Source organism: Neovison vison, chromosome 2 (genome assembly GCF_020171115.1).
Source record: "Neovison vison isolate M4711 chromosome 2, ASM_NN_V1, whole genome shotgun sequence".
Taxonomy (NCBI): Eukaryota; Metazoa; Chordata; class Mammalia; order Carnivora; family Mustelidae; genus Neogale; species Neogale vison.
Window position 1 is genome coordinate 94,987,449 of NC_058092.1, and position 13,922 is coordinate 95,001,370.

General features: G+C 43.2%; 2 protein-coding genes across 3 annotated transcripts in view; one reads left to right on the forward strand and one right to left on the reverse strand.

The window, feature by feature from the left end:
• Positions 1–1,262: 1,262 nt before the first annotated feature.
• RBM15 (RNA binding motif protein 15) lies at positions 1,263–8,636 on the forward strand. The gene is made up of 2 exons (XM_044238877.1): positions 1,263–4,187; positions 8,281–8,636. The coding sequence occupies exons 1-2, from the start codon at positions 1,322–1,324 to the stop codon at positions 8,325–8,327; spliced, it is 2,913 nt and encodes a 970-aa protein (XP_044094812.1). The 5' UTR covers positions 1,263–1,321; the 3' UTR covers positions 8,328–8,636.
• Positions 8,637–9,338: 702 nt separating this feature from the next.
• Positions 9,339–13,922, reverse strand: part of SLC16A4 (solute carrier family 16 member 4) — a 39,331-nt gene continuing 34,747 nt past the window's right edge. The window contains exon 9 of one of the 2 annotated variants that reach the window (XM_044238883.1): positions 9,339–9,428. In XM_044238883.1, the coding sequence (XP_044094818.1) occupies positions 9,382–9,428 (47 nt within the window). In that variant the 3' untranslated portion in view covers positions 9,339–9,381. Of the gene's footprint in view, positions 9,429–11,014; positions 12,829–13,922 lie in introns of those variants that run through there. The other variant, XM_044238881.1, reaches the window with a different exon arrangement.

Consider the following 13,922-nt stretch of genomic DNA (forward strand, 5'->3'; position numbering starts at 1 on the left):
AAGAGGTTCCTCCGGAGAGTCGGCAAGGTGGCTGTGCTACTGGCTTCTTACACTAACCGGATGCCGGGAGGTACGAGAAGTGCAGAAAAAACGAGCGACACGTCTGCCCCTGGAGCGTCCATGTGACTATCATTTAACCGGGAGGGGCATTACAGGTACGAAGCGAAGGGACCTAGTTCACCGGATCTTGTACAAAATCCAAAACGCACGCGACTTCGCAATAGAAAACTGGGAACGCAGAGACACGCGCGCCGACCGCGGGGCCCGGGCGCCGGGCACTGCCCCGCCGCCCCCTCCGGTTACTCGGGGTGCTTGGGCTGGAGCGGGGAACGCCAAAGGGCCGGGCCCCGGGCGAAGGCGGCAGCTCCGCAGCGCTGCCTCCCAGCTGCTGGTCCCCGAGAGCCCCAGGCGTTAGTGGGACCGGCACTTGGCGAACTGGGAACCCGCGGCCAGCCCGCCCCCGGGGACCCCAGCTTTTTCAGGCCGTTCTGAGGCCGGAGGGACTAAGATGGTGTCCGCTGAGGTTCCTTCCTGAGGAATTCGCCCCGACAGCCCCTTGTCCCAGACAAGAACTAAGCAGGCGTGGCCAGAAGTTTCGAGTTCCAGGAGCCAAGGTACACCCAAGACCGCGCGGGGTCAGATTAATGCTTGAGAAGAGAACGCAGAAAGCACGAGGAGGCGGGGCTGGCGCTGGGTCACCGTCTCGCGACGTCTTAGTGACGTCGCACAGCAAGCGCGTGTTCTACTCTTTCACCTTCAGTCAGCCTCCCCAGTATACGAGCCTACCCCTTTAAGCGAATGACGGACAGTTATTTCAGCCTATCAACTTCCTGGTCAACATCCAATCAGATTTAAACTTCTTTCAGCCGCCCGAGGAGTTGGAAGAAGGGGTCGAGAAAGGGAGCGCTTTCTCTCTCGCGAGAACGCTGTAAGCGGGCCTCTCAGAAAAAAACGCCAGAACAGATGGCCCGACTTCCCAAATAGTGAGTTAAAGGACGGAGTCCCAAACCAATGAAAGGAATGAGGAGGTGGGATCACTGCTTTTACCGCGCTAGAAGTACCGTTACAGGGCAGACTTTTTGTCCAATCAACGCCTCCAGAGTTTGGGTCAGGTGACCCTAGAGTGCGAGGGGCGGAGCCACGGCCTGGCGCGAGGAACCGTTAAGATGGACAACAAATATAACCAATGAAGTACTCAGACTAAAGCGTTGGGAACCCAATAACAGTGGTTGGGCGGGCGCCTTTCCGGAGCGCGGGGAGATGTAAAGACAGACAAATCGTTTTCCCAATGAGACTGTAGAAGAGAGGAGCTAATTGACCAATGAGGACTGCGGGGCGGGATCCTTTGCCGCGGCGGAGTCCAAGATGGCGGCGTGCGGTTCCGCTGTGTGAAACGAGCGCGGGCCGGCGGATTAATCATCTCCGCGGAGACGACCTCCGACGACCCGCAACAATGAAGGGAAAAGAGCGCTCTCCAGTCAAGACCAAACGCTCCCGTGGAGGTGAGGACTCGACTTCCCGCGGGGAGCGGAGCAAGAAGTTAGGGGGCTCTGGTGGCAGCAATGGGAGTAGCAGCGGAAAGACCGACAGCGGCGGCGGGTCGCGGCGCAGCCTTCATCTGGACAAGTCCAGCAGCCGAGGTGGCAGCCGCGAGTATGACACTGGCGGGGGCAGCTCCAGTAGCCGCTTGCATAGTTACAGCTCTCCAAGCACCAAAAATTCCTCGGGCGGGGGCGAGTCGCGCAGCAGCTCCCGGGGTGGAGGCGGGGAGTCACGTTCCTCTGGGGCCGCCTCCTCAGCTCCTGGCGGCGGGGACGGCGGGGAATACAAGACACTGAAGATCAGTGAGTTGGGGTCCCAGCTGAGTGACGAAGCGGTGGAGGACGGACTGTTTCACGAGTTCAAACGCTTCGGTGATGTAAGTGTCAAAATCAGTCATCTCTCGGGTTCTGGCAGCGGGGATGAGCGAGTAGCTTTTGTGAACTTCCGGCGGCCAGAGGACGCGCGGGCGGCCAAGCATGCCCGAGGCCGCCTAGTGCTCTATGACCGGCCCCTGAAGATAGAAGCTGTGTATGTGAGCCGGCGCCGCAGCCGCTCGCCTTTAGACAAAGATACTTATCCTCCGTCAGCCGGCGTGGTCGGGGCCTCGGTAGGTGGACACCGGCATCCCCCTGGAGGAGGTGGAGGCCAGAGATCACTTTCCCCTGGTGGCGCAGCCTTGGGGTACAGAGACTACCGGTTGCAGCAGTTGGCTCTTGGCCGCCTGCCCCCACCACCCCCGCCACCATTGCCCCGTGAGCTGGAGAGAGAGCGAGACTACCCATTCTATGAGAGAGTGCGCCCAGCATACAGTCTTGAGCCAAGGGTGGGAGCTGGAGCAGGTGCTGCTCCTTTCCGAGAAGTAGATGAGATCTCTCCTGAGGATGATCAGCGAGCTAACCGGACGCTTTTCTTGGGCAACCTAGACATCACTGTGACAGAGAGTGATCTAAGAAGGGCTTTTGACCGCTTTGGAGTCATCACTGAGGTAGACATCAAGAGGCCTTCTCGGGGCCAGACCAGTACCTATGGCTTTCTCAAATTTGAGAACCTAGACATGTCTCACCGGGCCAAACTGGCAATGTCTGGCAAAATTATTATTCGGAATCCTATCAAAATTGGTTATGGTAAAGCTACACCCACCACCCGCCTCTGGGTAGGTGGTCTGGGACCTTGGGTGCCTCTCGCTGCCCTGGCACGAGAGTTTGACCGGTTTGGCACCATTCGCACTATAGACTACCGCAAAGGTGATAGTTGGGCATATATCCAATATGAAAGCCTCGATGCAGCTCATGCTGCCTGGACCCATATGCGTGGCTTCCCACTTGGTGGCCCAGATCGTCGCCTTAGAGTAGACTTTGCAGATACAGAACATCGTTACCAGCAGCAATATCTGCAGCCTCTGCCCTTAACTCATTATGAATTGGTGACAGATGCTTTTGGACATCGAGCACCTGACCCTTTGAGGGGTGCTCGGGATAGGACACCACCCTTACTATACAGAGATCGTGACAGAGATCTTTATCCTGACTCTGACTGGGTGCCACCCCCACCCCCAGTCCGTGAACGCAGCACTCGGACTGCAGCCACTGCTGTGCCTGCTTATGAGCCACTGGATAGCCTGGATCGCAGGCGAGATGGCTGGTCTTTGGACCGGGACAGAGGCGAGCGAGATCTTCCCAGCAGCAGAGACCAGCCTAGGAAGCGAAGGCCGCCTGAGGAGAGTGGGGGCCGGCACCTGGATAGGTCTCCTGAGAGTGACCGTCCCCGAAAACGTCACTGTGCTCTTTCTCCCGACCGCAGCCCAGAAGTGAGCAGTAGCCGGGATCGCTACAACAGTGACAATGATCGATCTTCCCGTCTTCTTATCTTGGAAAGGCCCTCTCCAGTCAGAGACAGACGAGGTAGTTTGGAGAAGAGCCAGGGTGACAAGCGAGACCGTAAAAACTCTGCATCAGCTGAACGGGATAGGAAGCACCGGACAGCGGCTCCCACTGAGGGAAAAAGCCCTCTGAAAAAAGAAGACCGGTCTGATGGGAGTGCACCCAGCACCAGCACTGCTTCCTCAAAGCTAAAGTCCCCCTCCCAGAAACAGGATGGTGGGACAGCCCCAACAGCTGCAGCCTCTCCCAAACTCTGTTTGGCCTGGCAGGGCATGCTTCTGTTGAAGAACAGCAACTTTCCTTCCAACATGCATCTGTTGCAGGGTGACCTCCAAGTGGCTAGTAGTCTTCTTGTGGAGGGTGCAACGGGAGGCAAAGTAGCCCAGCTCAAGATCACACAGCGTCTTCGTTTGGACCAGCCCAAGTTGGATGAAGTAACTCGACGCATCAAAGTGGCAGGGCCCAATGGTTATGCCATTCTTCTGGCTGTGCCTGGAAGTTCTGACAGCAGGTCCTCCTCTTCCTCAGCCACATCAGACACTGCCACCTCTACTCAGAGGCCACTTAGGAACCTTGTGTCCTATTTAAAGCAAAAGCAGGCCGCTGGGGTGATAAGCCTCCCTGTGGGGGGCAACAAAGACAAGGAAAACACCGGGGTCCTACATGCTTTCCCACCCTGTGAGTTCTCCCAGCAGTTCCTGGATTCCCCTGCCAAGGCACTGGCCAAATCTGAAGAAGATTACCTGGTCATGATCATTGTCCGTGGTGCGTCCTAAAGTCCATGTGTAACTTGTATTTACTACTTTGACATGGTTCCTGTTTTGTGATGTGTAATGGGATACAGCATCAGACGAAATTTCCTTTTGAATTAGTTTTAGTTGTAGCTTTTTCTTTTTTATATTTTTATAAACCTTTAAAATAGAAGTCAGGACAGTTTAGCTATTATTTTAAGTGAAAGGGATGCCCTGAAGGTAGCAGGCAGATGAATTTATTTTAATTAGGAGTTCCTACTCTTTTATGAGTAACTTTTTTCCTCTTTTTTTCTTCAGGTTTTTTTTTTTTCCCTTTTGTAACCTTGAGCTTAAAAAAAAAAATCCTCAGAGTTACAAACCCCAAATTTTCTTGAAAAGTCAGGATTTGGAGAAGAGCCCACTGACTTTTAAAGATAATATTACACCTAAAAGTGGGTTGATTGGTATGTAGGTAAATAATTCCTGTACCAGAAATGTTATTTGTGTGGCTGAAATTTGATCAGGAATCTTAAAAGTACAAGCTGGTAAACCGTATAGCAATGTAATTATTTTAATCAGGTATTTGAGTATTTCTCTTAAAGTACATGGTTTATTCCCGGAGTTTGCTTTAACATACACATTTTTATCATTAGTTCTTAAGTTCCGTATCCCGTATATGCACTTTTGGTTTGTAGCTGTAACTGTTCAGAAAAAAATTGAGGAGTAGGTTACAAACCATCTATGTCTTATGCTAGTATGCAAGAAGTGAGTAGGTGTTTTTAAAATCAGAATTCTTTGGTTAGTTATTGGTGTGTGGTGGTGTTTTTACTGACTTTCAGAGAGGTATAGCAGGTACAGGTCTAATTTAATTGTGCATATTTCAAAACTTACGTGTTTTTCATCAAAGATGAGTTTTTTTGTATCCATGCAAATTTCTGATTTCAATAATAGAAAGAAGAGTTGTCTGCAGGCTCATAAGTCAGCTTTTGTTTTAGTGGGCATTAATCAGCCATATCTGGATTGCAGAAATTTTTAAAGTCATCGTGAAATGCCTTTGACATGCTCTTTTTAAATTTTGCCTGTATTTTTATTTTCATATATAAACAGTAGCGATGACATTACATTATTGAAAATGTTGAATATCTTTGAAATTTTGTGTTTAATATTTTCACGGGTGTCCAGCCACAGAGAACTGAAATGTCAGTGTAGGAAAACCACTTTGTATTGTTTTATTTCCCAAACACCTGAAATTAATACAGAATAATTTAACCTACCCTCACAGTTTTTTTCAAAGCTGAAGGTTATATCAATTTCTGGTTCTTAACAAGGGCTTTTGCTGCATAACAGTAATGGATGATTTTCTTTTTTGTCTTGTTTCTTTGATCTGTCCCTTTGTCCTCACCCCTAGTTTCTCAGGTCATTAGTAAGTATATTTCCCCCGCCTTGATACATATATGCTGAGGACTTTAGCTAAGGCCCTTGATATTTAATTATGATTAGAAACTCTAGGACCTTTTGGATCATGGTCATGTTTCTATTCTGTGAAAATGACTTATAGAAAGCCTGGCAGAACTCAACTGTTTTCTTTCTGTTATCAAAGCTGGTAGTTTTGAAATAGCACCAATAATAACCCAGGGAAATGTCATGTAATTGTTTTATTTTCCGTTATGACAGGTGTCTTATGCGTGTCAGCATGAAATCCTCATCACTGCTGTGTCATCCTTTTGGTTTTCACTATGCATTTATAAATTTCTTTTTAAGTTTGGAGGTCTTTGTGGGGTTTTTTTTTGTTTGTTTGTTTGTTTTGTTTTTAAACTGGAAAAACTAGCTATTTTGACAGAAGGAAGGTACTAGGCAATGAGCACAAAGGTCCTTGGTGTCCCTGTAGGAAAAATATCTGAAATCCTACAAGTAAGACTTGCTGCTTTTTGTTTTTAAAAAGCTGTGCTTAGCACACTAATACGGAGGAGACACTTCAAAAACTAACGCAAGTTTGCAGTCTGTGCATACATGGGGTCAAAGTACAGTTTGGCTAGATACATTTTTCCAGTTTAAATAATCTCACTAACCATTAACTTTTGAATATCTTTTGATAAGAAGGCTGGACAGATGATTTTGCTCTTTTAGAGAGTGAAGTTCATAACATTTAATTTTACTCTAATCCAAAATGTGGTTTTTCCCATTTTCCTTTTTATCTCTCTCTCTCTTTTTTTTTTTCTTTTTTAAGTTGATGTGACAACTTACCGAAGAGTACTGTGGTTTTTGCTCCATGTTTGTTTATTTGAATCTTTATCTGACATGGCGGCTTTTGTTAGATCTGGGCAATTTGTGCTTCTATGTTTTTGAAACAATGGCTTGATATCATTTCTAAATGTATGTATGAGAAATAACTAATTATGTTTAGTTTGGTGCTTACCTACAGAGTGCCATCATTCAGATGAATTTCTTATTTGTGTTGCCCATTCTGTTGTGCCGGTTCATAATACTGTTAAACTATTTAAGCCTTCAGGATGGAATGAAAGCAAGAGTCTAAAGCTATCTGGTTCTAATTCTCATTAGCCAGAATTTCATAATCTCAATATTGGATGTTCTTTGCAACAACCACTTGTTTCTTTTACTTAAAAAAACCAAAAAACAAAACTCGTTTAGCTCAATTGATTTTTCTGGAACTCTGTTGAAATGAATGCAAAGAAAATTGCAGTATATCATTTAATGACTTATTAAGTATTACTGGTGAAGAACATCATACTAATTAAGACTTAGATCACAACTTCAAAGTTTATGGAAAATTAAACAATCATTCAGCTCCTAGCCAGTTTTTTAAAGATTATTTTGTTGGTTGTAACTGGGATTCCTGTAAAGCGTTTTCTACACAAAAATTTAAATTTAACATGTATACTTTAACATGTATACTTGGACTCTGTAGATTGAGTTTTCCCTTTAAGAATTACATCTTAAAATGTTCATCCTCTGGCTGGCATAAGCTTTTGTCACATTTTGAAGGTAACATACTCTGGCCCTTAATTCAGTTAGATCATTTGAGATACAGTAGGAAAAGTGAGGTGTGTAAGTGTTGCTTTCAGAGTCAAACACTGTTTCGGTTTATTTAAAAATTTAATGAGCAGGTTTTCACTGACAGTATTTGTCTTGTTTTTTTACAATTTGAAATCCACGTTCTTTAGACCATGAAATTGCTCGTTATGCAGGAATAGCTTGAACTGCAGTTTGGGTCCATATAGGAACCATTCACCAAAAACTCTGGTAACAGAATCAGGAAATCCTCTTGAGAAGAGGGCCTTAATGACCTTTTATGTGAAAAGTTTTGGAGAGAATTTTGGGACTTCTTTTTTTCGGTCTCTGCTATGGTGTTTGGTTTTGAGATGGCGGTTAGGTATGAGAACAAGAGTAGTGGAGCTGACCCTGTTAACATGCTGGTTATAATGATGTCCCTAAAGGGAGAAAATGATTTCAGGTAACCACAGTGAACTGTCTAGCTAAATAAAAAAGGTTTCTTTGTTTGATTTAAATAGTTGAAAAGTAAAAGTCCTAAAATGTTCTTTGGCTGTTTAGCAATTGTTCGTATGAGTTTTCTTAAAAGAACAGCTGCTGTCTTTGGTAACACAGATGAAGGTGGATTTTTAAGTGGCTTCATATCTTGACCCCTTTTTACAACAGAGTAGTTCTGGATTGTTCCATGTAAATTATGGAATGAAAACAGAGGGGTAAAAGTTTGACTAAATTCCACCTTTTTTTAGTTTAAATTTTTAAGTTATATTTAGGATATATTGATCATAAATTGATTATAAATGTCCTTTCTTCTGAATTTTTTTGACATGTTTTACTCAGTTACATGAGTATAAAGGGTATTTTCAATCCCATGATCTTTGCTTAATTGCAGTCCTTAAAAAAGTCCACCCTGTTGTTCTACTTGTTACTTGTCTATTCATACAGTAAATTCATTCAAGGTATGTGCCAGTGGGTATTATTGGTGCTTTTTGAAGTCAAGCTGGACTATCCAGGAAGGTCTTGTTAATGTTACGTTCATCTATAATGGCATAGGGGAAATATATATATTTTTAATATTGTAAACATTTGTACTGAATAACCTTTTTTTCCCCCCCCACAAGCAAAACTGGTGAACTGCGGATCGAAGATATGGAATTCAAAGCTCTAATGGACCTTTTTGAAGAGAAGTTGTGGCTTATGTGGAGTTTACATGGGCCTCTTGATGGAAGAAAGCTAATCTGTTTAGTATTTGTGCATTTTACTAAAATGGCAGCTTAAAGTTGTGTATCTGCTATTGTGATGCCAATGCCGGTGTTTTAAGTGGAAAAAAAATGACCTCTTGCTTTGTGCTGTGTACACAAGATTTCTGGAAAAGTAAAGAAAAACCCTTTTTATGGCTCACACAGCTTAAAAGTAGCTGTCACTCAAACGTGCGCTCACAGTTGAGCTGCTTTTGTTTTATTCTAAATAAATTGTTTCTTTTGAGGAAAATGTTTTTCTGCCTGGAAGTGAATTGACGGCAAACCTTTGACCCCTTTGTTTGCAGCCGAGGGGGTACTTGCTGCTGCTCAGATCTTGTATGTCTTGAGCAAGAAGCAGGGAGACCATCATGTTGACTATCACGGTGTGTCAATTCTGAAGGATCACTAGTGTTACTGTGACCCCCTTTGTTTGCAGCGAAGGGGATCTTTGGCCTCTCAGTCCTCAACTTGATGAGGAAATGGTGCTGTTTGCTGGCACACAAGAAGCCGGGGCAAGCACCGTAAGCCTCAACACAGTGCACGAGTCGGGGGCTTTGCTGGTTTGAAGAGCCGGAGTTGCTGAAATTTAAGTTTTGATTTATTTTGTTCACCCGTCACGTTTGGCCTTAGTTTCATTTTTAATTTGAAGAGAAGTTTGAAATTGCTTTATCTTGCACTTAACATTTGCACCAAATTGCCAAAAGAAGGAGAAATGCTCCGTTTGCTTTTTAAATGTTAATGATGATGTTAATAAAGCCTTTCCTGACACATTTGAGGAGCTCCTCCGTCTCCAGGGGCTTCTTACCAGAGTTATGCAGTGATGGGTTTAGTTCTGAATGGATGAAGAGTTCCTGAGAGCTAGCGTGTGTAATTAGAACCGTTACTGTGGTATCTGTGCCTTATTTGACCTGTGGTTCCACATGCCTCGGATGTGCATGCACCGTGACGGTTTCGTAGGTACGAACGCACACTCAGGCCCGGTCACTTCGGTTGGTAGTACAGAGTGTGAGGAAAAAATGGAGGCGTCCCTAAGGAGGAGAAAGTGTTTGCCTTTAGTTCCTGCGTTATCCTGTACAGGGGCTCCTGAGCTTTGGAAGCTGTTCCCAGTACAGGAGAACAACTCCCCTGTTTGCAGCAGGAGACTTCGGTGCACAGTGACAACGCTGGAGTTCAAGAGGAAGCCAGCAGTGCTGCACCATTGGCTTCAGACACCACTGTTGTTTGCCAGTTTTAAACTTACCTAGTTGCAGACGAAGACCACCTTGAAATGCAGGCTTGTTGGGCTTGTTTTGAATTTTAACCTCGGATGGAAGAGCCCTAGTGCTGTCTGTCTCCATGCGGGATGATGCTTACTTAGGCAACAGGTGATTATCAACAAAGGATGGCACGGTTATACTCTGCAAGGTGGTGTTCCAGTGGCAAACAGCTGTATAAACTCTTGTAAACAGGTAAGAGGGTTTTTAGAGGTCAAAATGCATTTGGTTAACAGGGTGAGGGCTTTTACTGGTGGGAATATTGTTTCTCTGATTGGAAGTCTTGAGGCGCTCTGCTGCTATCACTAGCTTCCTCTCCTTACCAAAGTGTTGTGTTTGTAAAATTCTGGGCCAGAACTTCTGTTGTACTTGGTGTTTATATGTATGTAATTTTTTTTCAGTTTATCGTGTGAGAAAGATTTTGTATCGTGGGAGCCAAAAGTGTTAAAATCCTGGTCATGGATTTGGGACTTAACAGCCTGGTGTCCTGTAAAGTTTGGACATTTTCCATTAACCCTAGCTTTCACCCTCTGTGGTGATTTAATGGTACTGGAAGAACTTACTACTGTAAAATGTTGCCATTACAAACACTGATTCTAAACCTCTGGGTTAGTATATAGCACCAGAAAAAAAAAAAAAAAAGTACCATCATGCTGGGAATGATAGTTTAGCCAAAATGGTTAGTTTTCTTTTTGGCTTGCAAAGAGATTGAATTATGGAAATAGGCAACTACAGTTTTGGGAAGTGAATCGGCAGTGTTAACGAGAAATCTAGCTTTTGTCTGCTCTTACCATTTTTGTTGTGCCTTTAGTCCTACCAGCCTTCTGAGCCCTTCCAATCCACTGCCCACCCCCATCCCGCCCCACCAATTAATACTGGTATGAGGCTTTGGCAACTTGATTTAAGCATGGCTTTTTTAGTGTATGATAAAACTAGGTTTCCTTTATTTTAAGTAGAGTTGAAATGTTGAATGTTTCTTTTTCACAAAACTCTGGTTTTTCATCTCTTTCGAAAGGGGAAAGGTGAAGTGCAGTTGCGTGTTTTTGCCTTTCAGTTTGTCATTGTGTGATTTACAAGTTTTTAAAACCTCTGCGTATGAGTTGGCTGTCATCTAAAACTGCTAGATGATCTCACCTACATTTTCTTCAGATGTTTTATACCTGTTGGAAATGTCAGTTTCCAATGTATTTTCTTTCTCTGGCTAGTCCGCACTGAAAGCCCATTAAGTAGTTTTTCCAGCTAGTAAGCAAGTATTTTAAATCACTATAATGATTTAAGGAAGATTATGTGACACTGCGTGTTTCTACATGTTTGGTATCTTTCTAAGATCTCGGGTTTCATCTCAAGAACAAGAAGAAAAGTTTGTGAATAGAACATTTATTTGTATACGAAAGCATATCATGCAAAATGGTAGGGTACACAGCATGACAATCTTTTGAAACTATTCATGAAATCATTTTATTTATAGCTATACCATGACGGAAAAATTATTAATTGGGCTGAGTGTTAGATCTAGAGTTCTGGTTTTATAAGTTGGGACCTGCCTTTTTGAATTCCTTGTGTGGTTTCTCAGTATCTTTCATATGGTCTAAATATAGGATTCTACTATAAAGGAAATTATTTCAAGAAAATCTCTGAATTGACTTGGGCTTATTTTGAAAAGCCTGGCTGTGGTATTAAAATGAGAATAGGGAGTACCTGGATTTTAGTAATACAACTTAGAGTCTGTGAATTGCCACTTCTGTAGCTTAAGTCACATTCTGGTTTACAAGCTGTTTATCTGAGGCAGTAAATTTAGTGCTTATGGCTGGTTGCAGCATCTGTTTTTCTTTTTACAACAGGTTATCTGATTATGGCTTATCTGACCACCACTTATATCTCCCTCTGGTTCCCTAAGCAATTTATTGAATGACAGAATTCCTTCAAACCTCAGACAAGATTGTTCTTAGCAGCCAAGAAGAGATTTTGACCTTCAGGTCAGATTACTTAACATGCTTCTACTCAAATGCCGTAACATTAAGCTCTCAGGTAGAGTTGCTGTATAATCATTTGTATGCTGACTGTATCTTAAGAAGTAAGGTGCTGAGCATATAGATGGAAAGTATCAAATAGGCCCTACCCATGTCAGCAACTTATACTGTCATTGGGGACACTAGATATAAACAAGTAAATGGTTAAATATCAGGGGGAAAATTCACAGTTTAAGACTGTTGTAAGAGATGTCACAGGCTGGTTTTTGATTAATTGCTAACGAATTTTTACAGGTGATATGGGTCTATGAGTATATGAACTTAAAAGTTTCCTTTAAGCTGGGATAGTCAAGAAAGACTTTACAAATAATTTGTTAGTTGGAGGAGGGTGTGGAATGATGAGGGAGATTGGGATTGAGATGTTGGGCAGATAAGCATGAATAACAAAACAGCTTGTTGATCAATGGAAAAGTTGAGCAGGCTGAAGCCTGGAAAACTTGTGAAATGGTCAGTTCAACAGAACACGGGAGGGAATCCTGAAAGGCAAGGCAGTTTGAGGAAGGTGGAAAGTGAGGATGCATAATGAGTTTGAGGCAGGTTGATGGAAAAGGACAGTACTAATAATAGCAATTGTTTATTAAATACCCACTTGGGCCAAGCATTCTGCCAAGGCTTGTACACACATTGTTTCAGTTAAGTTTCACTACAGACCATAATCTGACAGCTAGAACTGATAGAGCCAGGGTTGTAACCAGGCCTTTGTTTCACCTAGTGTTCTTGGTTGCTGTGCTGTCAGACCTCAGTTTTTTCTGGAGGCTGGGATGGGATAAAGCTGCAAACTTAAGAAAATGTCTGTGCAGTGGGTTTCCAGCTACAGAATGTATCAGCGCTGGTGGTTTTTGGGAAACATTCAGGCCTTTGACTGCTATTCCATGCATTCTGGGATTTGTTAGGGCTGGCATGGCCCAGGAGTCATTGTTGGTCTATGAACGTCCCCGGTAATTCTGATGTAGTTTGTGGTGCTTGGCCACATGTTGAGCATCACTGGCCCAGAGAGAGTAGAGTGCTGAACTATAAACTTTGGGGTAATGTCTATAAGGCATGGGAAGGGGAAATGGTATGGAAAAGATTCCCAAGGAGAAGAGCCAGAGTAGTGTTCTGTCTCTGAGGCGGAGAGGAGGTATTTCCAGAGGATAAATTCAGAGCTGTTAAAGAAACAAACAGAATGAAACTGCAAATGCCAGGGAACTTACCACTTAAATTTGTCACTTAAGTAACCTTTATAGTTGTGTAATTATTTTTCCAAGGAATTCAGTCTAGCTTAGTATGTGATTTTTGCCTTAATAACAGTCTGTAAGAAGGGCCACTCTTTAAAAAGTTTATAAAATGCTAAAGGAGTACCAGGAAAGTTTTGTGAGTTTGGGTAGGGGATGCACAACCAGAAACTGATTGGGGTATCCTTGAGGTTTCAGGTGTTAATCTAAAAATACTATGAATTCAGTGTATTTTAAATTAAAATGAAAGTGATTCTAGGATTATGAGTTTGTGTATGTACACGAGCAACTTGTTTTCCATGAATGCCCCGCACCTATATCTACTACCTCTGAAGCAGGTTACTGATAGGGTTGAGACAGAATGGAATTAGGAAGTTGAGTCTATCTTTGGCTTCTAGATGGTTGAAGGATTTCCTATTTTGGGTTATGTAACCTGGATTTGTCTTCAATTAGTATAGAATTAATTCATTCTTTAAATATTTAGATATCTGTTATGTACCACTAATTATTCTAGATTTTGGGAGAATATTAGTGAAGAAAACAGACAAGTTTCTCTTTTTCTCATGGAGCTGACATTTTGGTAGAAGAAGGAAGATAGTGAAGTGTAAGGGCCAAAGGACAAATGCTGAATGCAATAGAAAGCCAGTGAAAGTTTCCAGGAGGCAGAGTGATGTGATTTGATCAAGATTTGACTACCTGTCTCAGGAAAGTAACACAAATTTCTTCAACTTTTCCCAAGATCTAGAATAATGCCTGGCAGATAATAGCTACCCAAATATTTAAAGAATTAAGTAGCTACATTAATTGAAGACAGATGCAATATAAGTAATTCAAAATAGGAAATCTTTCAGCTGCTGACAAGTCAAAGATATTTCCTCCAAAGATATATTAGCATTTCCTATTCACTGTAAGACTGAAAATGTTCTTGTTCAGAGATCAGTGGTGTTCTTTTATTTAAATAAGCATAGTAGAGATTGTATTTCCTCTTCAGACTCAGAGTTGCCGGCCGCTGTGAGATTTCACAT

Excerpts from the sequence above, each read along its gene's own strand:
- RBM15 (XM_044238877.1), top strand. The coding sequence starts at position 1,322 with ATGAGGACTGCGGGGCGGGATCCTTTGCCGCGGCGGAGTCCAAGATGG. Across the intron at positions 4,188-8,280 it reads GGTCATGATCATTGTCCGTG|CAAAACTGGTGAACTGCGGA; the intron begins GTGCGTCCTAAA and ends CCCCCCCACAAG.